At 32.1% G+C, this 25,989-nt stretch overlaps 1 protein-coding gene and 1 long non-coding RNA gene across 7 annotated transcripts in view; one reads left to right on the top strand and one right to left on the bottom strand.

The window, feature by feature from the left end:
* Positions 1–9,258: 9,258 nt before the first annotated feature.
* The window catches only part of LOC121129327 (protein TANC2), a 52,330-nt gene continuing 35,599 nt past the window's right edge, over positions 9,259–25,989 (bottom strand). The window contains exons 1-14 of one of the 6 annotated variants that reach the window (XM_040725039.2): positions 24,530–24,732; positions 23,658–23,807; positions 23,244–23,447; positions 18,582–18,911; positions 17,617–17,742; positions 17,316–17,381; positions 14,821–15,276; positions 14,514–14,765; positions 13,918–14,443; positions 13,299–13,723; positions 12,748–13,239; positions 12,351–12,685; positions 11,613–12,292; positions 9,259–11,539 (exon numbers count right to left, since the gene is read on the bottom strand). In XM_040725039.2, coding sequence (XP_040580973.1) covers positions 10,804–11,539; positions 11,613–12,292; positions 12,351–12,685; positions 12,748–13,239; positions 13,299–13,723; positions 13,918–14,443; positions 14,514–14,765; positions 14,821–15,276; positions 17,316–17,381; positions 17,617–17,742; positions 18,582–18,911; positions 23,244–23,447; positions 23,658–23,807; positions 24,530–24,644 — 4,893 coding nt within the window. In that variant the 5' untranslated portion in view covers positions 24,645–24,732 and the 3' untranslated portion in view covers positions 9,259–10,803. Of the gene's footprint in view, positions 11,540–11,612; positions 12,293–12,350; positions 12,686–12,747; positions 13,240–13,298; positions 13,724–13,917; positions 14,444–14,513; positions 14,766–14,820; positions 15,277–17,315; positions 17,382–17,616; positions 17,743–18,581; positions 18,912–23,243; positions 23,448–23,657; positions 23,808–24,529; positions 24,735–25,989 lie in introns of those variants that run through there. The other 5 variants (XM_040725054.2, XM_040725046.2, XM_040725060.2 and 2 more) reach the window with 5 other exon arrangements.
* Positions 24,222–24,663, top strand: LOC121129354 (uncharacterized). Its single transcript, XR_005868430.2, has 3 exons — positions 24,222–24,349; positions 24,409–24,465; positions 24,524–24,663. It is a non-coding gene; the product is annotated as an uncharacterized lncRNA (long non-coding RNA).

Here is a 25,989-nt window from a genome sequence, read left to right on the forward strand (position 1 = left end):
TGATGAATTTTGATATAGATCAAGAATAATCAAGTAAAAACCCAGCGATAAATAGAGGGAGTTCTCCTTATCCGGCTACTTCATTGGAAGTCATCTATACTTCGCATTCTACCCTAAGAATATTTTTTTTGATCGATTTGAGTCCTTCATATACCAAAACAAAACAAATAAAAAACAAAAGCAAACTAATCATCTGGAACACATTAATAAGTGATATCAATTCCATTTATAAGGTTGAATTTGTCTATTCAGTTCTTATGGACAATTACAAAACCGGTACACTTCAATTCTGACTTCGAATTCCCTAATAGTTATTACTTCGATTTGTGAGACCTCTTTTGTCATTGAAAAAGTAGAAAATGATATTAGACTCTCAAGGTCATTACTAAACAAATGGATTGGAAGTATTAGTAGAAGGTGACCATTGCATTTTCATGATTAGTCTATTACAACATTTTGACATAGTCTTCAGATGAAATATTGTCAAACTGGATTTATTTTTATTCAAAAGACACTCAAAAGAACAATTAAGCTATGAATGATCTGAATCATTTATGAATAGTGCTCAAAATTATCAAGTTTACGACTCCTTTCACTGAAATTGAAGATGGAAATAAACGTAAAAATAATGTACAGACTCCAAAGTTATATTCATATCAGTGTTGAAATTAATTTAATAATTGAAGTTATTTTTTTTAACTTTTCCTACAACAGGCCTGAAATTGACGACTGAAATTTTTTGTAAATCTTCATTTATTGATTTTCCAATTGAGCCCCTATAAATACTAGGTCCTTGCTGACCACCATCAATTTGTTTGAATGCCTCCTTCAATATCAATTCATTCATGTGAAGCTGACACACCAGCCATTGAAGGGGTCTTTGGAGGGAAATTTCAAGCCTCCTTACAATGCCAGACCAAATTCCTATATTTGTGTTGCAAACATTACATATGATAGCAACTGTGGATTCTAAGCTTTAAATGATCTTCTAGAACCGATAGTATTTCTCTAGCTTGATCCTCCACTTTCTTACTTCTTGGTGAAACATGGTCAATGTAATCATGTTGTGGTTCTTAAATAGGGGAAAGACCAACATTAATTTGTTTATATAATTTTAAATTTCAAAAAAGAATAAACAAGTTTATTCTTGTTAATTTTAATTTTTACTTCCAAAGCATTAAATTTACAACTCCCCACCCCTATATATTTTATACGAATAAAAATTAAAACAATTTCATGTTAGAGTACCTTTAATAATGCTCCACTTTTTCTGTGCAAAATATATTTTTTGGTAGGAAGCTGCCATTGCTTCTCTCTTGATGTTCAACCCTTTTAACCATTTTGGCAAGGTCGATCTTGCCATCAAAACCAACGCATTTGATTTTCATGGATTCTTCTTTTGAAGATTTTGCATGAATTTTCCTGAACTTCTGTCTTTCCCTTTTAACTTTTTGCCTATCTAGTATATTTGAAGGCGCAATTAATTCCCTATATTTGAAAAGAGAATTACATATAGCAGCTACTGCTGCATCTGACAACCAAAATCTGTCCACCATTATTGCAAGGATAGAGTAACTCCACTTATTATGGTCAGATTTTTTGAATTGCCTCACAGATTCTTCTTCAAAGTTCAAGTTCTCTATAGATGGGAGAATTGCTGGATTTAGATCATTGGGCTGTCCAAATGCAGAGTTAAGGGATTTAACTTTAGCAAAAAATTACATATGGTGCAATAACATTTTTAAAGCACACAAAGCTTTTTTATAAATAAGAAAAAAAATGTTTATTTCTGAATTATTTTTTTTTACTTCATACAAAAACCTTTCCGGACCAAAACGAGGGGGGGGGGAGGGGTAATTTTTATTCTCCGGGACTTATTTTTAGTGAAACGGATTTATATTTACCTTCGCAACTTTTGAGGGATCATAATGCGTGATAGCTCAATTTTGTGCTGCCGTGATACCCCCTAAAGTACTGTGCAAAAGATGATATTTTTAAATACCGGCAATTGAATTGTATAATATGAAATTCGAGTATACGAATACCACGCTCTCCATACAATTAATGATAGTTATTGAAAAAGAAAGGAGAGATTAAAAATTAAGACTAAGTACTTTCGTATTGCGCTGCAATAAAGATTGAAGGTGCAAATGTCGGGTTAAAATTGATATACGTCGTACCGGATTTTTGGAAACTTTACCATATACTAGATAAATAAATTTGTTATTGTCCATTCTAACTTTTATTTAATCCATTGCCCTTTACACGCAATTTTAAAAGCTATCTTGAAATGACTTATTTATATCGAATAGTGCGATTAAACGAAGCAACGGATTGAAAAAAAGGTTAAACTGGGTGAAAGATTAAAAATTTATCTACATTAAATATAAATGACATCAAATTGATTTCCCCAATTTATGTAATACACATGCAGCATTTCTACAGGGATCCCCAAAACACTTCTAAACTTCCGCATACGCCTTCTGCAAGATATTCCCACTCCGTAAATCGGCATTATGTAACGTACCTAATTTATGATTGCAAATAAATTACAAAAATGTATCCCAAGAAATAAAGACAAATAAGGTACAAGAATAAATAAAACTTCAAGATCTAAACTTATATTTAAAATAAAAATATCCATAAAATGATTAATACAATGGTTTAACTATGAAATATTATTCATTGACAAAAGAATTTTTTTTTAAATTTTCGTCCTTTAAACTTTGGTATCTATCTTTAAATATTTTACCACCTTTTGAAAATATTCGCTCAACGGTACCTGAGGACGGGAGTGTTGTATTATTTTGTAGAAATATTTTTTGAATTTTTTGGAAAGAGTTTAAAAGGTATTGTGAGTTGTCTGCTAAATTCATAAAATTTTCTAAAATTTCAGGGGCAGTTTTATTTCTTTTGTATTTTGCTTCATTGGAAAGAAGCTTGACTCAATTTCTACAAAATCCTCAGGATTTTCACTAACAATCTCAGTTTGGACGAGAAGTCTAATTTCATCCACTAAGACTTTTTTCATATATTCTTGTAATTCTGGAGAATCACTAAAGCATTCCAAATCTTTGAATAATGGATGAGTAGCTGTAGCTAACGAGTGGATCTTATCCTTAAAAATGTGTCCAAATCTTTTTTCGATTCCAGCTAATAGAGGCTTGCTAAATTTAAGACTGGGTATCACAATTTTTAGTTTTTTCTTCACCACTGAAAGCGAAGGCAAAATGTAGCCAAGAAACATATTCTTCTCACCTTGCAATATATCTATGGCAGCTGCAAAATCCTGAAAACACAAAATGTATTCATTAATTAAGTCTATCTCTGCTTTGGTGAAATAAATCAATCCAAGATTGGCAAATAACTCATGAAGTTCATCACTACTTTTTTCAAGAGCTCTGGAAATGTCCAAAAATTTCTTGCATTGTCGGTAATGGTCCTCAATCACACTTATTTTGCAAGCCATAGTCGAAAATAATGGTTTTTAAGGCTTGGGCAATTTTATCGTGGCTGTCTTTTAATCTAGAGCATGCTAATACTGCTTGACCACGAGAAAAATCCGATTTTATCCAATGGTAAGTTACACCAATATAGCCACGCTTTGCAGCTGACCAACAATCTACTGTCAAACAGAAACAGTTAATATTTGAGAAAGTTTGTTTCATTTTTTCCTTCATGTTAATAAATTGATGATCAATATTTTTCATGAGTGTTTCATAAGAAAGGACATTTAAGCTTGGACCAATTTCTTGAATGAGTCTATTAAAATGTTGACGGCTGAGATGACTTAAATTTAACGTTAAATTCAGTTATTAACGAATTTAAATAATTTTCAGAAATATGAGCTCTAGAACTTGAACCTTTAGTTTCGAAATAAGATTGGAGTGAGGCTTAAGATTCTGAATATACTTTCAACTTTTTTTCCCTTTATCGGATTAAATGATTTTTTCCAATATTTCAAGGACTACTGTACCATGGCGAGACTCTAAATGACGTCGTAAATTGAATTTAAATCTTTCATTCGCAGTTACCTCTTTCCCACATTTTCCAAATTCGCAATGGAATTTATAACTTTTTTTTAACACGTAAAAAATTGTTCAAAGTTCCAGTCACATTTCAAAGATTATTTTTCTGTTTTCATTTTTGATTGATTTTATCACGATTTTTTCAAAATGTCCTCTAATTATTTCTAATTCATACCAAAATTTAACTATATAGACGAGTGTACTATCAGAAGTCTAATAATTAGTATTTTTCACTAAGGGTGTGTTATTAATGTTAAACTCGATCACGCCCTCGTTTAATTTTGTTCTAGATTGATATGTTTCATTAATGAAGTACTTTGTAACAGGGAAGAATAATTATCCATAATTTATTATTACGTTTTTTCCTTTACGGCTTTAGTTGAATTTGAGCATATTTATTCTTTCCTTTTTACAAAGTACTTCATTGGTACAATAGAACAGTCTACATGATTTTTAGGCGTCCTTGTGAAGGGATATTCTTGCATTGATGGATTGATGTACAGCCATTTTAATTAATTGTCTCCTTTATTCACAAATTGATATAACCATATTATATATATTTAATTTTGTAAAAAGTGATGGAGAATGCATACATACTCTTCTTAATGTATAAGTTGTGTAGTTGCTTTTCTTCTCTTCCCAATGACTAAGAATGTTCCTGGAAAATATATCTAAAAACCATGATGGATAACACTTATATGAATTATATTTTATTCTAATATCTGTTTTGTAAAATATTTTTTAATCTTAAAACGATAATAAATAAATTGAATAATTATTTATTATTCATATGAATGTATGTATAAATCAGAAAGGAACGTTTGTGTTGATTAGATCCAAATGCAATTCTGCCAAATATTCAAATTACTATTAAGAACAATTATTAAATTGATAGAATTAACATTACCACAAGCAAAATCAGATAATATTAAGTGCCGAAGGGAAGTGGTTCCCAAGCGGTGTATCTTGAGGCAAGTTCAAGTGTGCCGTACGATTTACAACAACCGTACATTATTTGCAATAGCCTATAATAATAAATATGATTGGTTTAATTAAAATAGGCTTGTCAAAAAATGTTAATCTGTCTTTTGGTGTGCATTCGGCACAAAAAGTTTGGGAACCACTGTCTCAGGGGAAATTTAATTACGAGGTATCGTGAAATTTCTTCCAGTCAAGTCTGATAATTAGTTTGAGATTAAACACAGGGTTCTCAAGTTTTTTACCATAGGTTTGCGTGAGATTTTGGGATCTTATGTCAATTTACAACATAAAAGTACTAGAAAATCGTATTTCAGTAGGGAAAATTCGTTTTACAAAAAAGAAAGATTTATCTTCCAACGTAATTTCCAAACAAGAAGATGTCTGAGTCTTCCTAGAGTGACCAGCTACATGAGAGGCAAACTCGTCGACCGAAGACAGCAGAAAACCACAGATACAGCATAATAATAAAAAATTAGCTTTTCTTGAAACATAACTTTAACCGTATTTTCTTGTATAATCTTTAAAATTATTTTTTAACTCTCAAATTTGTCGATGTTATATTATAAGATGCAGAAAACTGAAAAATTAATACAAATTTATATAAATGAGCGAAAATTCGAGCGATTTTTTCGCTCTTCTAAAATGGTGAGAGCGCTCCTGCTCTCGCTTGTTATTCAAAACAATGAGCGCACTCCCATTCTCGCTCAAGAATTTGGAGCGGCGCTTACTAATGCTTCTTTAGCTTTTCCATGAGGTAATAATATAAACTCTTCCAGCACAAATACATGCCTACATATTATCTACTTATGTACATGCATATATATCTGTATGTAATAAAAACACTCTTACTTATAATTTCACACATGTTATAACTTTTTTTTTTTTGCAAAAAACCTATTATCACACATATTTATTAACAATAGCCATATAAAAATGATATAAAAGTTCATTTGATTATATTTTGTATTTCGTTATAGTCTTATTTATGGATATATGTGGCATGTCAACATAAAAAAAATCTTGAACAAAATTAAAGAAAATGAGAAAAACCCAAAATATAATTTTCCCACATCTTATTTAACTTATTATATTTAGTTCATTATTGGTGACATCAAATCTTATGATACGCCGTTGTAAAGCCACTTGTATTGTTCTTGGCCGGTTCAGTGTCGGATTATCGTAAGTCGAGTATGGAGTTCATAAAGGAAAAAAATCCCCATATTTTACATTTTTACTATCTGAAAAGGAAAAACGTGTCGAAAGTGACAAAGAAAACTTATAATGTATACTGGGCTTTTTCGGTTCCTGTTGCACAGCAGTGTTTCGAGAAATTTTTTAACGCTCAATTTTGCCGTCTACTGTGAACAACTTGACTGTTTGAATATGGCAATCAAACAGAACCGGCTTAAATGATGCGCGAGAGGCTATGAGAGCTCAGATTCTTACCATCCACCCTATAGTCCGGGTTTAGCAAAGTGACTACCACCTGTTCTTATCTTTGGCCAACGTGCATGACGGTGCAAATTTGGCCTCAATAGAGGACTGTGAAAATTGGTTTTCTAGATTTTTGTTAATAGGGACAAGGGCTTCTACGAGAAGGTTGGATTCTCGTTGGCAACAAGTTATCGAACTGAACGGAAATATTTGGCTTAAATCGGATGATTGTAAAACTTCTTATAAAGTATTGAAATAAAGTGAAAAATGATCAGCTATTCACTGAAAATTAAGTTTTTCATAAATAATTTGAATAATGAAATTAAATTTTTTGGAAAAAAATTTGAATATTAAATTTTCTAGTAAAAAAAAACAAAAATTTCTTAATTTGGGGTTCGGATCCTCCTGAGTTTTGTTTGATATTGTAGTGATACGGGAGTAACAATGAATTTAACTGATATTGAAGCTTGTATTTTCAGTTCCACTACTTCAAAAAATTGAACAGCTGATGACGTAACAGCTCAAATTTCGCCTCATCTACACATAATTGTTCTTTATAAAAAGCAAGAATCAAAGTGATATTTTATACAAATAGAAAAATAATCAGATTTCTTTGTTAGACCCACTCAAAAGAAAAAAAAATCTTACGGGCGCCCCTCTATGTGATTGTCAATATTTTTAGTCGAAAAAATATTAAATATCGATACCCATATTATTACCAAAACTGGTATGAAAGGGTTAGTATTTTGACAAAATGGGGAGGGGGATGTTAAAATTAAATTAAATTTTAGTCCTAATCTTTGGATACTAAAGCATATTCCATGTACTCAAGAAAAATAATTTTGAATTTTTTGCCAATTGTATACAATCAAAATCCAAAAATGTCCAAAATATATACATAAAATGAATATTGAAAATACTACAATTTGTTTTTCTTCAAAATTTATCACTTGAGAAAAGAAACTTTTGAAATTCAGCATTATAACTTTAAAATTAAAACAAAAACAGCAATTTAATACTGAACTTTTCAAGCATAACTTTTTCATCAATACACAACAGAAAATCAAACAAATAGATCACTCCAAAAATGGGTGACCCTTTTTCACACAATGAAATCAACTTTTTCTACATTTTATTTATGTGTGTCCTTTGATCTTAAAACTATACTATTTAATTTCAAATATTATAAAGCTACTGTCTGAATAATAATAATATTAACGAACTTTTCTTATTACTATGAAAATTTGTTTAAAAAGGCACGCATTCAGGATCGAAAAAGTAGTTGTAAACGGTTTGCAATCTACTTCAGAAATTGATCGATTTTAAATCGATTTGGCAGTGACTAGATGATGGAAATTAGGCCTATTAGATTTTTTAAATAGGTATAGCATCTCTCTTCCTTAGAGATATCCCTACTCAACGAGGAGCAACGGGCAAAGTAGAACTATCCCTAATTCCCCTATGGACCCTTACTTATTATTTGTATCATTTTTCGTTTTGTGGTCGATTTTTCTAAATGTATTCAAAATCAAAAAAGCTATAGGCAAAAAAGAAAGTGAAAATTGCCGTTTTTTTTGCTTTTTTTTTGAAAATATTGAAATCTGAACACTTACTAGTTCAATCATTAATGAAGGTTGTTGATTCATTGAAATTAAGTCCTATTTCGATTTATTAAAGCATAAACAATTAGTTACAAAACAAAACATAACTAAGCTTTTGCATTCATGCACTCCAAGAAGTGTGTCTCTAGAATCACCTTCAATAAGTAAGAAATGTAGGAGATGAAGAAGGGCACTTTTAAAAAAGGACTAATTGGACCAGGAGTAGTTAATGAAAAAAGTCGACGCCAATCACGTAAAGTCTATAGGGGCTCATGAAAGAGATCTTAAGGTTACACACTCGACTGTCTAGAAAACTATCTAAAAAGTGGATGGAAAAAGCCTTATGATGGTGGAGAAGCCACTTTTGACACCAGTCATGGAAGAACCTATCTCCTGCTTCGCAAAACTCTTTTTATTTCTTTGGAACTCTTTTTTGACACTTTTAGCCCCTCTACAGCCATGATACCAACCCCATTGACTACATCCTTTGGGTGTATGTCAAGAAGAAGAACTGCAGTGTCCTTCATCCAAACACCGAGGCCATCAAAGCTACTATCCTCCAGCACTGGGACGTAATGATAGAGGACTACATCTGCAGTAGTAGGCTATTTATAGTATTAATTTTCTTGAAAGATCTAATTTGTAATTTTAATTCTAATTTACAGTTATATGTTGTTCAAGTTTAAAATTCAAAGTGCTCAGATTTGAATGGACATGCTATATGTGTATTTCCTTCTCTAGGATCAATTTGATATCGAACCCACGGATATTGATGTCAGTAGAATATTTTTACTAAGGTACGTCGCTGTATTGAGAAAAATATTATATTTATACTTTAAATTATGATTGATTAGTAAATCTATTTGGAGGCAGGAGCCCATTTTATATGGTTTAGTGATAACACAATAAAAGTAAGAAGTAAACGGTAGTTGCCTGTGATTTTAAAAATTGACTGTCCCACCATTCGAGCCGAGTCGAACAATCATTAACTCAAGTGGAGTCGATAATTGTTCAATTTGACAAAACACTACTATCGATACATAAGAAGATAGAAAAGGGGCTGAATAGGAAGAAAAAGCTCCTTGCTAAGTTAATATAGTATGAAATGGGTTCATCTGTTTCTGAAATGAACACACTTTTTTTCTTTTCATAAAATAGTATAAATAATTAAATGAAACTTTCCTCAAAAGGAAACAACAGAACTAAAGAAACACTTTTTCATTTTTAAAGAAATGTATTATCATAATTATTTCCAACATTTTACAAATCAAAAAAATTAGAAAAAAATGATAATTTTTAATATACATTTATAAAACACTACAATTGTTCATCAGTAAAAAAATACTCTAAAAAGGGATTTAATAAGGTAAGGTATAAGTATATTTTAGATGATACTCAGAAGACTTTTATTTAAAATGATGTCCACTCCCTATTAATTTCTTACAAATTATAAAGGATTGAAGGCAAAAAAAAAGTATGACTTCAAAATGAAAAAAAACTTTCTTTTAGAGTTTATAACATTTCAAATCTTCAGGAACTTAAAATTCACATAAATGAGATTCATTTTTTCATAATAAATTTTTTTATGTACTTTGAAAAAAAAATCATACAAAAGTGTTTTTTACAACACTTAGAAAATAAAAACTATCTTCCTCATTGCTTTTAAATAAATAATAATTCAATAACAAAAACATACCAAGCAAAAAAATGGTTGTTATCGATAAAAAATAAATAAATAACAACGATATAAGGGGTATTTTGTTCACAGGGTCATTAAAAAGATTTTTTTAAATGACTAATTTGCTAAATTCTCATTGCTTTAGAATAAGAACAAAAAAACAACAACAAAACAATGGATGTATCTCAAAAAAAATTGGAAATAGTGAACACAAAAATCTAATAATTATATTATTAATATTTGGAGAAGAAAAAAATATCAGTGAGACTGTTAAAAAGGAGATAGCACTGACTAAAAAAACAACCAATACATGTTCCTTCTGCTAAATGGAGATGGTTATAAGGTAAGGTTACAGATATTGAGAACAAGGCGTGATTGTACGTACAAACTGTTTACCTAATGAGCAAGGTCGGTTTTAGTGGGATGTAATTTAAAAAATTTGAATTTTTTTTAATTTTTTTAAAGATTTTTTATGTAGAGATTGTGGGGAGGGGAACAGCTCCTCCAACCCAACCCCTGCGGGACACCCTTACTGGGAGTCCCGAACTGGATATATATTTCTAATAGTTTAATGATTATCTGTGATAATAATTTATAAAAATGTCATTAAAAAGGTCATTTATTAAATTTCTTATTCTAAAAAAAAATATCAAAATTTATTTAAAAAAAAAATGAAAATCAAATTTAATAAAAACAGGAAAAATTTATCTTTGCCATGACCACGCCCAAAACCAGGCCTGCTTAGGAGTAGAACTATAGTGGGAAAACATTTAAAATGATTAATGATTGTAGTCACATGGATCCTGCATTTATTCCTACCTTAACCATGTCTCCAAAAAAAAAAAAAAAACACACTATATATATATATTTGTTGACTAAAAACATACATTTCATTTTTCTGCTACACACTTCATTGGTCAATTGAAAAATAAGTATAATGATAGAAATAGGTACGAGATTACGTGTTTATAGTATGTATGTATGTACATAATCAAGTGTGTGACTTTATGTATTTAACTAGGTAGAAATTCAATTATTCTAAGATGCTAAAAAGTAATAATAATTCCTAATGGTTTTATTATCATATTATTAGAGAACTATCAAAATCTTTTGTGGAACTGGAGCCAGTGGATGAGTCTACGCCCGAAGTAGAGTCCGCCTCTTTTTCTTTCTCTGTCAACATATTATCACCAACAGAGGAGGAGTCCTTTCGACTCTCTGAAATATTTTCTTTTTCATCAATGTCAATTAATTCTTCCTCTGTTTGTTCTGGATCTTCCTCAGCATTAGAGGCCGAATTGTCAATGGCAGTTGTTGAGTTATTATTGTTTAGTTCTTTAAGGGCCTTGTTGTTTGAGTCTGAATTGTTTTTTCTATTTGGATTAGCAGCACGACATATTTCTTCCTTTACACGAAGAATGATTCGATGGATATCACGATTTGATGGAGCGATTCTAACAGCTTCAGTCAAATCTGCTAAAGCCGAATGCAGATTCCCTGATTCACGATTTGCTTTGGCTTTAGCGTAGTAAGCTTCAAAAGATCCGGGATTAATTTTCAAAACCTTATCAGCAAGATCAATTGCCTCTCTAAAATGCCCTGTTTTACGTCTACACCTCGTTAGATTTAAGAGCAGATGTACGTTTAGCTGCTCGAAAGTCTTGCGCAACTTGGGATCTGATATACTTGAGACTGTAGGTAAGCAAATATTAGGGATTCTTCTTAGGGCATATTGATAACGATGAGCTGCATCTTGTAGTTTTTCCTTTCTAAATAAGGTGTTTCCATCCTCCAGAAGCTTGTTCAGCAAAAGCAACCTAAATAAATTTAATTAGAAAATAATTAAAACAATATGGACTTCATAGAGAAAATGAAAAAAAAAAAAAATACATTATCTCGGGTTTTCCGTTCGCTAGAGTCCATGTAGCTGGACCAAGCCTAGCTCCTTTCTTAAGGAAACATTGGACTACAGATGCATTTCTACAGGAGATGGCTCTATCTAATGGTCTCATTCCATTTATATCCGTATGTTCCATTGAAGCTCCCTTTTCAAGTAATAGAGTGACAATTTCAGAATTCCCTTTAAAGGAAGCTAGATCTAATGGCGTCCTTCCGGTGTTGTCTGCAACCGATATATCACAACCTTGATCTATTAAATACGAAACGGCTTCACATTGCCCTTTGAGACAAGCCCAACCGATACAAGTAATGCCATCACGATCTGCTCTAGTCATATCTGCTCCTCGAGAAACAAATAGCTCGACAAGACCTAGGTGCCCCTCCATGCATGCAATTATAAGAGGGGATTTTCCAGTGGAGTCTACTTGTTCAATATGAGCACCCTCTCTTAAAAGGAAATCAGTAACATTCCAATGACCATTTTTAATTGCAACATGTAGAGGAGGAGACCCAGATAGATTAGCAGTTAAGGCGCATCCTCCTCGTCGAATAAGTATTTCACAACATTCTTGTTGTCCAGCTGAAGCTGCTGCACACAATCCTGTTTCTCCATTTAAAGTTTCATGAAAGTTAACTCTCACTTCAGCCATATTTAAGAAAAACTCTAATGCCTAAAATAATAATATTAATTTGTACATGTTCAAAGAATATGTATACGCGTGTACATACCTGTGTTCGTCCTCTAGAAGCTGCCATAACCATGGCTTGTTGAGCAGCTTCAGCAAGGGTCAAATCATGGTCATTATCCCAATCATATTCAATGAGAACTTCAATAACTGCTAAGTGGCCGTGTTGCGCAGCATAGACAAGAGCACATCTATCATTCCGATCCGTCTTATTCACAGTTGCTCCAGACTCTAAGAGAAACCGAACGATATCTAAATACCCTTTCATGGAAGCAAACATAAGGGGCGTCACGCCCATTGCGTTTGCACTGTTGACATCTGCTCTATATTCTAAAAGAAGTCCAACCATTTCTTCGAATCCTTCGTGCGCATAAACACCTGCAAAAGAGAAGAGATACATTAGAATCAAGTTTGTCAATGAATCATGATCCCTTGCATACCTATAAGCGGAGCCTTCTTGAGATAGTTTTGCACAAGAAAATGGGGAGATGCACCAGATAAAAGTAAGAGTCTGGAAACTTTGGCATCAGGAGAGAAAATATTCTTTAATGATGCTAATGCATGGGAAATAGTTTCGGCGGGCTGAGCAAGCCAACAGGCTTGAAGTTCTCTTGACGCAGCTCCGGCTAAAGAAGTATTATCCTCACTAGGATCATCACACACATGTGCTTCTAACATGTGGTAGGCTATTTCGAGAAGAGTTTCAGGCTCAAATTGTCCTTCTCTACGAATAAGATTGAGGCCAATTCCAATATGACCCACACGAGGATCACATAGAAACTTTGTAGAATGGTCATCGACGCTTCTATATAGAAGCCACTCTCGGAAAAGTGGGTGATAAAACATTATAGACTCATCACCTCTTCGTATAAGATAACCCGAGAGCATGTTAAACTGATTGACAAATTCGGGCCAAGGAAGAACTTCGTTCACTAAAAAATAAAGCATAAGTATGTAGGTTGTGGAAATCTAAGTTCTATGGAGTAGTTACCTAACAAAGATGTGACGCAAGAGTAAATTTCATCTAAGTTCATGGGATATCTTGATGTTAAACAAACAGAGAGTATATCTGCAATTGATGCAAAAGACTGAGAACTTGGAAATTTAAGATTGAATTCCAGAAGAAATATTTCCGAGAGAGAAACAGGCAAAACCTTGAAGGATGACGATTTTATGACCAAGTTACCTCTTTCCACGAGGTCCAGTGTTAATTTGGCAAAAAGAAAACAACCCGACGTTAGTTCCATCAGATAATCAGTAAATCTCTGTATGGGTGTACCGTCGGAGGAATCTTTCGAAGGTGACTTTAAGGAAGGGGTTACATTTGCTGTTATTTCCTGACTATTGGAAATACGATAAGAAATATAGTCCATCATATCCTTTCGTACTCTTTCATCGACGTCACATTTGTCCAAACTATACAGAGAAATAAAGAAGAAAAAATAACGATGTTTATTTATAAATTCAAATTAATGGGTAGTAGGAATTTCCGTTCAAATAATGAATCATTCCTATCCTTGCTATTAATCATATGAGCAATATTGACTAACAACTTGTTTTAGTGCACAAAAAGAGAAAAAAATCCCCAATATTTAAAAAAGAATAATTACTTAATCTGATGAAATGGCAGACCCCGAGTGCAGCCTGTCATATCGGATCTAACAGTGCAAACAATTTTTAGCCAAGGAGGAAGAGCTTCAAGATGTTTAATTAGGAAACTTCCAATTGTATCTCCATAGTCTGTTTTCTGAAATTCTGAGTCACAAAGACCATCGATTAGAATGATGCATGTTTGACCTTTGATGGCCCCTCCTTGCATTGCCATCATTTCTCCATGAACATAACGCAGAGGTTCCAAAATTCCTTGAACAAATGAAGTATCTGGATCTGATAAACACTCTCCAGGGCTCAGTTTAGCTCTTATATCCGAGTTCAGACTCAAATAATTATTATAAAATCTAAGCTGTGGACTCTGTGCTAGCTGTGCAGCTAAGGAATGGACAAACTCAGGAACTGTACATGTGTTACGATTTTCTGTCTGACAAAATTGATAGGCTACAACCATTGAAGATAATCTCTTCATTGCATTCATGGGCTGTTTTCTATAGGTGTTTTGACCTGAGTTAAAGGCGCTATCTATAAGGGGACAAGATAATTTAAAATACATGTTAAAATACAAAAATATTCATTTTATTCAAAAACCTACCATTGTAAATAGGCTCTGATCTCCCAAAGCAGCTGTGCTCCACCATCTTTAAGATAATCGATGTCTTTCCCGTTCCAGGTGCTCCAGTAATAATCACACCTCTATTGGTTGGAAGTTCTGAATTTAAGTGGTCAATGACCTCACTGTAAAGCCATTGTCTTCCAATGAAGGCTGGATTCGGTTCTCGCTGAGGAATTTCAAAATACAAGGGCTTAAGAGTCCACTGCTCTTTAGACTTCTGACAATATTGAACTACATGTACAACTAATTAGAGTATGAACTTAAAGAGAGAAAAAAACCAACTTACTTTGTTGCAATTCATATGGAACAAATGACCCGGAGCGATGAGAGGAAGATCCTGCAAGTGATGAACGGCTTCCTGTCAAATCTCCATTGGATGAAGAATCGTTAGATCTTTGATCCATCATGACAACAACGCCAGAATCAGCAAAGGATCTAAGCCCTTCAGAGGGAGGAGTAGATCCTTCAACAAAGGAACACGTCGATGCGTTGGAAGATGCCGAATAACAAGACACCGGAGGTTTATGATGTTGTTTCGGAAGTGTACCAAATGAGGGTGATGATCTAATTCCAGAAGATGATTCAAAGTTATGTGATGAGGGAGTTACAGAGGATGCTCTCAGTGAGGAACGGATAAAGGGATTCGGTGATATTCCACTACTGCTTCGTCTACTTACGAGTCCACTATTAGTACTACTAGTACTTCCACCAACACCACGTGTAGTAATAGATCCGGTATCATCTGTTAGTCAACAACAAATGGGAATTTAATAAACGATATTAGAATATGCACACATAGTATATTACAATATATATGTATATGTATATTGATAGAACATCATTTCAGGTAAGGAAAAAAAATTACACAAAACTTCGCAGGCACTAAATAAATACTAAAAGGTTTCAACTCATGAAGAGATGACCTTACTTTAGAGCAACAATATACTTAGGTAGTTACATCTGAGTCATAAAATACGCCTGCCTTTTTCTTCATCAACAAAATGACAAACATTCAAGTAGTTTGGCAAAGAAGACTTTAAAAGGAAGAAAACTTCTGCACCCAAAGGGGAGGAATTTTTAACATTTCTCAAAAAAAACAAAAACAAAAAAAAAGCATTTATTCATTTAAAGAAGAATTTGACAAAAAAAAAAAAATAATGACTCAGAAACAAAAAATACAACATACCTTTTTCCAAAAAAAAACAACAGTTTTATATGAACATGCTATAGCTACAAATCATAATACGAGGAGTTATTATTTGGAAAAAACAAACATTTGTGAATACGAGTCAGTCACACCTGAACATTCATACGTTTAAAAGATTGATAATGAAGAGCAAATAGAAAAGCTGTTAGTATATAGAACGTTATATAAAAAGATATTAAAAGGATAGGTGGAATAAGTGGGTTAAATGAAAATTCAAGCGGAAAATGTTAAGGCTTTTTATAAATAAATAAAAGTATAAGATGAAAATATAGAGTTCTATGAAGAAAATAAGTCTATATATATATATAAAATCATATGAAAAGATGGGGCACCTATTAAAGGTGTCAAAAAGACTCATTTAAGAACATATAAGGGGTGTCCACAAGATTATATTTAGACTGGGGGGGATTTTTTTTTCTTCAAATATACCATTTTATGGGGAAAAAAATTCAAAAATCTATAGCTATTTACAGAAAAGTTGGGTAAAAAATTTCAAAATCTACAGCTGTTTATAAACTATTTGGAGAAAAATTAAGAATTAATTGTCTGGATTTTTTTTGGTGGGGGACTATAGCCCCTCCAGCTCCAACCCTGCGGACGCCCCTCACATACCTCTTAATAGTAAGCCAGAGTAAGGAATAATGAACGAAATGAAGTGACGATTCCCAAATGTCACCCCATTAGTAATATATTGCTGTCAGTAGTCGATTTCTCTCCTAATCGGTACTCTGAATGTTGATTGGATGAAAAATTTGAATTAGGTCAAGTGTTCAGCTACTTTGACCAATTTCGAACGAATATTAATCAATAACAATTTATTGGTCGGGAAGAGGAATTGACAATCAACTGATTTTGGTCCACTTACTCCGCTGTTTCTTTTTGGAGGAGGAAAAGTTGTGAGAATCAATTCATGCTAAGAACGTGTTCTATGTTCATGCATATTTCAAAATTCATTGTTAAATTGTGAGGAGTGGTATCCTTTAGGCCACAATGGGCAATACAAAACCATCATTCACATAGTGAAGAAGGTGCTAAAGCTAAGTTTGAGGGATGTTGATTCTTTTCTAACAATAAGAGTTTCCTTCAACAAAACGAAACAATAAATGGGTAATGACATAAATCATCAGATTTGACTCTGCCAAAAACAAATGTATGATCTCCTCTATTTTTAGCTTTTTTTTTCAAGAGTAAAAGGCTCCGTCCCATCCAAAAAGAATACTGATTACATATACAGATATATTTGGCCACCACAATAGTATATACAAAAGATTGTACATACGCTTATTTAGAAAAAAGTGATTGACTCTCTTTGTCGATAATAATTAAGTTTCTTTTGTGAACTCACTGAAGGATCATGTACAATATACATACGTAATATATTATTATAGTTTTAGAAAGCTCTACAAAAAATGACTTTTTATAAAGAAACATTTATATTTAAGTAAGAAAATAAAATGCAAGCCACTCAAATAATTTCTAACTTGTCTAAAAAATATAAGAAGAAGTAAAATAAAATTTTGTAAAAAAATAGTAGTAAAAAAACACACAGAAAACAAAAATGATTTTTGATTTACCTATACCCCACATTGATTGAAATTTATTTCTCATACTTTGAGGCATTTCGGCCGAATGTAGAAGAGCTATTGGGTTGCATATGATAATATACAATAATAATTATTATTGTGTCAATCAACTATGTCAGAAATTGTCGTTTAAAAAAAAAAAAAAAAAAAGTATTTTATTGCAATTCCTTATTATTTTTAAATTTTTTAGGATGGATAGTCTAAAGGAATTGCGGAACCAAAAGTTTTATGTTTATAGTAAAGACAGTAAAAAAATATATATATACGAAAATGAAAGAATTCCATATTTTACCTGACAAGGTATTATCGTCAATGTTGACAGTTTGAGGCCTTTTTCCGTGTCTTTGCATCCACGAAGGCCTAGAAGGCTTAGGACTGGCAAAGAATCGAGACCTTCGGGGAGGTGGAGTGGCTGAAACTGAAGGGTCAGTAATTTTACTTTATTAACTGTTAGATGAGAGTTGTAGTAGATGTTTAGCCCTTAAAATTATATTCTTTTCTGTTTGTACGTTGAAGCTAAATCTATGTTAAATTCCTTTGGGAGTTTTTCCTCCCCCTAAAAGATTTATGGGGAAGGGGTATGTGTAATTCATAAAAGATACCATATGTTGGGAAAACTCACTCCAAACGGATTGTCATGAGTGATCTTTTATTGTATAATGGTTTTAAATGAATTGATTTATTTAGGCTATAAAAAATTTAAAAAAATGCGATGTAATATAATAAATCAATTGATTTAACGAAATAAGCGTACAGTATTTTTTTTTTAATTTCCTTACTCCAATGTTGATTATATTTGAGCAAAAAATGGAAGTAAACGAACCGGCGTTTCTCTTTACAGCAAGTATTTTTTTACGTATTGAGTAAAACCCCACTTCCATATTCTGCAATTACATCTTATTCTAAAAATATAAAGATTATTTTACAATACAACCGCAAATTCACTACATCCTAAGGAATTGTTACAAAAAAACAACATATTTTGTTATTCTTTTAAGTATTAGTAAGAAAACTGTTTTTAAGTATTAAAGGATTTGGTTGCAATGTAAAGGCCTTTTCAAAACTTAGTTTGAAATAAAAACATTAAAAAAATGACGCAACAGAAATATATATTATAAGCATTAAATGGTTGAAATGGAAACTAGGACAAAGGACATTTTGAGAAAAAAAAGCAACTCGATTTTGGTGCCGAATAAGTGAACTGATCAAATCATGCAGAGCACTCAACTGAAGAATATATAGTAGGAATGAATATACCTCTTGCATTTTGAGAGATGGGTGGAAGAGCATGAGAAAAGGCTGGACTAGCTGGACGTGAGCGAAAGGATGCAGAAATTGTGGAGTTTCTATAGCCATTTGGAGGAAATTCATGACAACTTCTGGCTGGTGATGGAAGACCTCTACTACTTCGTCGTAGAGGACTACAATCTGCGGATCTGAAGGAATCCAATGTTGAATTGTTTGAATGGATTTGAGATGATGGTGTATCAAAGAGATTAGGAGTGTTGTTATAGGGTAGAGGATAGAAGGAGTTGATGGAGGAATTGGAGACGGCTCTACTGTTGTTCATGTGTCCGGATAACATATCTGGAAAAAAGAAAATATAATCAGTATAGTCAGCGGATGGATGAGAGGAAGGCATATGCATCAATCGAGCTTTTCCACACGACAACAGATGCCATGTATGTACATATCAGATAAGCACACATTCATTAATTAGAGTACGTATGTAGGTAATACAGTTTCCTAACAGCTAATTTATTTGAAATAGTAAATTGCATTATAAAGGAAATCTGATAATAAGGAAACACTTGATCAACATATTGACGGATATCGAACATATTTGTCAATTATTATTGACACCCTACTACTTTTCTTAAATTACATACTACTTAGATTCAAAATATACAATGAACTAGAGAGATATCGGAAAAATAAGGAGATTTATATGCAAAATAATACAAGAGTATGAGGCAAAAATATTGTTGGGGTTTTTAATGGAATTTAAGATATTTTTCCCTTCCATTTATAAAATAGTTATATGATTGGTAAATATAGATTGCCTGAGGGTATTGTAATTGCATTGTTTTCATATCAGTTGTTGCAGGAGGAATTTTATGCTCCTAAAAACTTTAAAAATATTACAGTACTACAAAAGGCAAAAAAAAAATCAGAATAAGACTCATTCATGAATTACTCGGCAACAGCTAACATGAAATCTTGCACTAACAGGGGTGTCTACAGGGGGTAGGCTGGAAGGCTATAGCCCCCACCCCCCAATTTATGAGTTTTTTCTTTTTACTAGAAAATTTAATATTTAAATATTTTTTTCCATAAAATTTAAAATTTGAACTTTTTTTTTTCCAAAAAATTTATTTTTTATGAAAAGCTATGAATTTATGATTCTTCTTCCAAAAATATAATTTTTTGTGATTAGCTGAGGATTTAAAAAAAAAAATTGCAAAAAATTTAATTTTAGAAGTTATTTTCCAAAAAATTTAATTTTTAAATAAAATTTCCAAAAACCATGCCCCCACTCCCCCTTCCAAAAAAATATAAATAAAATCCTGGGGACGCCCCTGTACTATAAACGACGCCTCAAAAAACGGAGTTCCATTTTATTTAGGACATATGACATTTTACTTGCTAATAAAGTTTTCTATGTTCCTTTTGTGGCTAAGAATAACAATAGATCCGACAAAATAACAAAAAAAAAACCGAAAGAAGAGACCTAAACTAGGGAGTCATTTAATAAAATATTAATATATTTTTTATATTTGTATAACTTAAAAAAAAACAAAAAACCTCTCATGTACTCTGGATATTATTATAGCATATGTGCAGTATACTCTACTCACTTACAGATGTGGTAAGTTCATTATTTCCTGAGATAAGAAATAGAAATTTATATCTCTCTCTATCCATATACATTATTCGAGATAAATAATAACTTTTTAACGACAATTATATAAACAGAGTAGTACTCTATTACTATGAATTATTAGAGTTCGTTTGTAGGACTAAAACATCAATGTGTCACTTTCTCAGACTCTTTTGGAGTTGTATCATGTGTCTACATGGAGCATAGGACTCAAATGTATTTAAATAATGTGGAAGATGAGTTGTGGGATAAGTGATTTATTAGGTTGTTTAATGAGTTGTCGTCGTTGTTGTGAAGGCGTGTATATCATGATTTGCATACACTGGGATTTCATTCTTTAATTTGTTAACAATATATATACATATGTAATATTTATGTTCGATAAAGTTGAAAAAAGATGTATAAATCATTGTCAATAGCAAATATTGAGCAAGCGATATGAAAGACATATATTATAATGGTTTAACTATTACTATATATATATATATGGGACGGTAGGGTATGGGGGTGTTCCGCAGTTCGGTTTGTTTTTAAGTTCGGTGTGGTAGTACATATATAATCACATATTAAATATTTTAATATTACAAATTTTGGTCATTTTTTAATAAAATAATTGAGATAAGATTTTAATAGATAGGCATTCTATTATATAAGAAATAATTTATGTATTTGCTTATACAAGAAAGAGATAAAGACTTTCAAATGGATAAAATTCATCCCAGTAGACGAAAATCCAGTGTTATGATGAAGGGATAGTTTGAATAAATTTTACAATGTTTCCAAGTTAGCTGGTTGATACCTCACAACCACAGGTACATCAATATCAAGCGAAATCATTTTTTCGACAACTTGTGATATTGGGACTGCTAATCGTTCTTGTTTATTACGGGAAAATGTAGACGAGGTCATCTTTTTCTATATAAAATAATAAATTTATATATATATAACCCGTGTATATTTTTTTTTATTCTTTTTTTTTAGAGAAAGTTTATATGTAACAAAAATAAATTATTAAAGAAGAAATATCGAAAAAAACTTGAAAAACTACAGATATTGCATTAATTTTTTTTATTTATAAAATACCATACCGAACTGCTTACCATGAAGGGTGTACCGCAGTTTTAGCAAACCATGGGTTTAGCGTACCGTCCCAACCCAAGTATATATATATATATATTTCAACTCGTGTTGATTGGCAACCCCGTACTAAAGTACTAACACATTTATAAGGAGACTATACTAAATTGATATTGGAACTGTGTCTAACAGCCCCATTCTTATGTTATAAACAAATTGTCTTGTCAATGATGTAACCCTATTTTTTTACTAGAAAAGTGTACTAGCTAAAACAAATAATTTAATAAGGTCATCAACATTCTGAGTGAGTCCTCTTTCCCAAATAAAAATTTCGAATAAAATTCCAAAATAAAATAGGAGCATGTTAATAATCCATAACAACATTTTAGTTCTATATTTTTAGTGGGGAAAAGTATCGAAACTTCATTACTAACTTTTGTATTGGAACCGATAAATAAATAATGGAAAAACGTAGCTCAAAGGCCAACGCGCTCGGGAGAAATTATTCTCTTGAACTCAATGTGAGTAGGTTAGCACCCCGGTTGTTCCTAGAGAAGGAAATATACTCTATGTATATTGGATATGGACTTCAAAGAAGATTCCTAGGTCAGATGGAGTAATTATAATACTATTATGTTTACTAATATTTAACCAGTGGAAATCCATCAGATCAATTAAAAAAAAAAAACATTAAATATATATATATATTGGTATCGTGACAACACTGATTTCTACCATGACAATGCATCAGATAGACTGGTATATAAAATTCCTACATGACACATTATTATGGTTTCGTTGAGTTTGCCTATGTAAAATGTTCTATTTATTAGACTGTCTAAACTAAGGTAAAAAACACTGTTCTCTTTTTCGCAGACCTGTCCTCTCTTTACATCATTTTTCGGGTAAACTGGATACATATTATATATTTTACTTTTACCACTATTCAGTGTTCTGAATGTAGATTAGTTGAATTCGAATTAGCTCAAATGTTTCCTATTAAAGATTAATTCCATAGTTGGGAAAAATTGGCTAACTGTTATCAACTGATTTCTAGCCTGTTTCTTTTTTAGTTAAAAGGTTGTAAGATGGAATAAAGGTATTTACATATTGAGAGACAAAGTATTACAAGATGTGTTAAGGCCCCGTTCATAGAGAAAGAAATACATAGAGACGACGAAGGTTAATAAAAATACAAGTTTATACCATAACGCTTTCCCAACTCATGTTTGACTTCCATTACGTTTTTTATTTATTATTTTTTAAATATTGTAATTCGTAGTATTATATGTTGTTAATATACCATTTTTATACTCTATGACGTCAAAACCTGTCTGTCTTGCTCAGCAGTGTGTACCTTGGAGACAAACAATTGACAGTTTGGCATAGTACGACAATAGCAGATTAGAATATTCAGTCTGCTGATCATTGAATCAGGGCATAATTATGTCTTATTTCTTCAAATTCCTCAAAAGGAAATATGTTGATTGGTATTCTTTTTATTACACAATCATAGTCAATTAAATTTAAATATAATTTCCTTACTTAGAATTGCAAATTATTATATCATTGAAGTTCGTAATATGTAAATGTTAGATACATATACTAATGTAGCGATACATACCGTTTGTGTCAGCTGAGGTCAATCATTTACACATTTTGTCGCCTCTATGTATTTCTGTCTTTATATTCCCATGATTAGTTTATTAACTTTTGATAGCCTAATATATGGATAGTTATTATAATTTGCGGGCTTTAAAAGACAGGGTCACTCAACAAAGTGTGTACACATATATCTAATATAAAACGCACTGGAGAAACGTTATGCAATAAAAAAAGTTGAGAATAAACAGACTTTCCCCAACTCATTTTCCTACATACATAAATACATACACTAGAGAATAATATGAAGTATCTCTATTCATAGCTGATGTAACAATAGTTAAGTCAATAAATCTTACTCTCTGGAGACGTCAGATCTGGTGGAAGGGGTGTGGGAGGTGGGGGCCGTCCAGTACATAAACTACAGACTTCATGTGCATACAAGCATGAAAAACATCTTTCATGCCCACAGGAATCAATGACTCGTCTCTTCTTTCCTAGATCAAATGGACAACCACATGTCGGACAAACGTTCTGATTGATGAGATTAAGTCCTCGGGGATCTGGAAAAAATAAAAATTAGATATAAATAAATAAATTATAATAATTAAAAAATACAATTTAAATGGTTAAATGTTTCTCCTTCATCCATCTTAGGAGGAATAAAACAACCTATAGTTCGATCCATCTTTTTGTTTTAATTAATAATAATTATGAAACATCTTTTTGAATATTATGTATATACATATAATAAAAATAACAATTGGAAGTACCTCGTTGAGATTTGTTCCTATAAGATATTGTATCACATTTATCTCTATTCACAACATTGGAACTAAAAGGGTAGCTAAGTCCCATTTCATCAGGTTCTGGTAGAATCCAATTTTGATTAGATCCCGCATTTTCGTTTTGCTTAGAACCATCTTTAATGATGTTGAAAAATTGTATTAAAAAACGTGAGAGTGATTAAAAAAACAAAAACTCTCCAAAAAATGGATTGGTTCAGCCATTTTTTTTAATTTTTTAAATCTCTTGCACTATATATTTTGTAGATCTTAGATATTATAAGAAGAACTCATACTTGATGTTTTTTTTTTCATAAAAAGTATTTTTTAGAATAATTATTCACATTAAAGGTTGTTGAGATTGCTTTAAAAAATGATAATTATTTTATAGAGTAAAACGTTATTTACAGCTTTAATTCTTTATTTATGTACAGAGTGCGGGAGGTAATAGTCATTTTCTCGCCATCATCACCTGATTTCAATCCTCTACAGAGCCTACAACGCGTGGAGCGTCGTAGAGGCCAAGGTTGGTAATGCATCTCACTGTAATGTGGACACTTTGAAGGCTCTAGAGCAAGATATTTAAGAAATACGTCCAGAAGACCTTCCCCAGGCTTCGTTCTCGTTTGGAGAATGTGATTGCTTCTTATCAAGGAGGCCCCATTAAGGGATACAAGAAGGTATTAAATAGATAAATATTTTTCCATTAAAATTACTTCTATTTTCATATTGCACACAGCTTCTGAATGATTCAATGTAGCAAAATTTTTCTCCTGCACTCTGTACTTCAAAATAAGTAATTTGTAACTAAGTATTTATATATTATAAATTCACTCTCCGTTTATGGTATGAAGGTATACCCAAATTACGGGATTCAGACTCTGGTATGGTTTCGTAAATATGTTCCAATGACTTCTTCATATGTGCAGATACATTATAGTATGTTGCGTCAGGTGTCTCTTGAGATTCATTCATGTTTCACAAGTAAACCAACCAACAACGTGTCTGTGCACGATGATAATCCACATACAAAAATGTACTTTCACAACTGCTAAGCTCCTTGAAACTACACTCAAAATTTGAAATAACTACCTTAATCACAAGAACGCGAAGGAAGGAGATGAAAAACTGCAAAAAGCAGGCGTGCAATTTCTGTGGTATTTGCAATATATATAATATAGGTATACCTTTAAAAAATAGTTCAACATGACGTAGATGTACAAACAAGATCTAATTTACCTTAGAAAGACCATAAGTAGTGAGTTAACGCAAAAACCATCTTGAACAAATATCAAGAAAAGGAAAAATGCCTAAACATCATATACGGTATATTTGTTGTCCCGATATCAATATTTTTGCACCGTTTTCGGTATCAATATGAGTATTGGTATTTTGATATTTTCCAACTACAAATATAAAACATAACTAGGGTTAAGAGCAATGTACAAGTGGGTTTTTGTTTGAGATGGGAGGAGTGAGCTAGTTGAAAAATTTGGGGGTTACGCCATCGGAGGCACTGCAAGTACTGGTTCCAATAACAGTTTAGTATAGTACCGTACCATAGTACTAGTAAGACTATTGTATACCAAACAATACGTCATATACATAGGCAGGAGTGTAGTTTACTTTCATTTTTTAGGTTAAGAGGGGTGGGGGGTTAGCTCCAAAAATGATCAACACCCTAACACAATTACTTATATATATGATAATAATTTGGGGATTGGGGGATGGAGCCCCTCTAAAAATAGGCTAGCGCCCTACAGCTCAATATTTCATAGATATATCTCGGTCAAGTATAGGCATTGCATTCAAATTTCTGGTACGACTTGAGATACCCAGAAGAATGTTAACTTTATTTCAGAACGTTCATTTAATTTATATGACTTAATTGGGCCCCATCATGTGGCTTTTCAACTAAAATATATAAACCTATATTAAGCAGTCAGACACGAAAAAACTTAAAAAACGACCGCTTATTTAAGGGGCTCTTTTTTTTAAAGTTTTTGAAATATGCCATTTTTTTGATAAAATATGAGACCTAATATTTTGCAAATGACAGTATGTGGAGACCAAGGCCTATTAGACAAAGGCACCGAATCTCAAATCACTCAGAGCTTCCCTTGATGAACATTGGAATGCCATTATAATCATCCCTCAGAGCGTACAGCGGGTCATGAAGGCCATGGTCATTATAACCGATTGTTTTTTTTTATTCGGATGCCTTTTCAACGAAATGTCCTTTTTTCTTACAATTTGAGAACTAGATATGGCCACTTAGTGCAGTGACACGATTAAAACTGGTGGTCATAAGACCAGATTT

The sequence above is a fragment of the Lepeophtheirus salmonis genome, chromosome 1, assembly GCF_016086655.4.
Source record: "Lepeophtheirus salmonis chromosome 1, UVic_Lsal_1.4, whole genome shotgun sequence".
Taxonomy (NCBI): domain Eukaryota; kingdom Metazoa; phylum Arthropoda; class Copepoda; order Siphonostomatoida; family Caligidae; genus Lepeophtheirus; species Lepeophtheirus salmonis.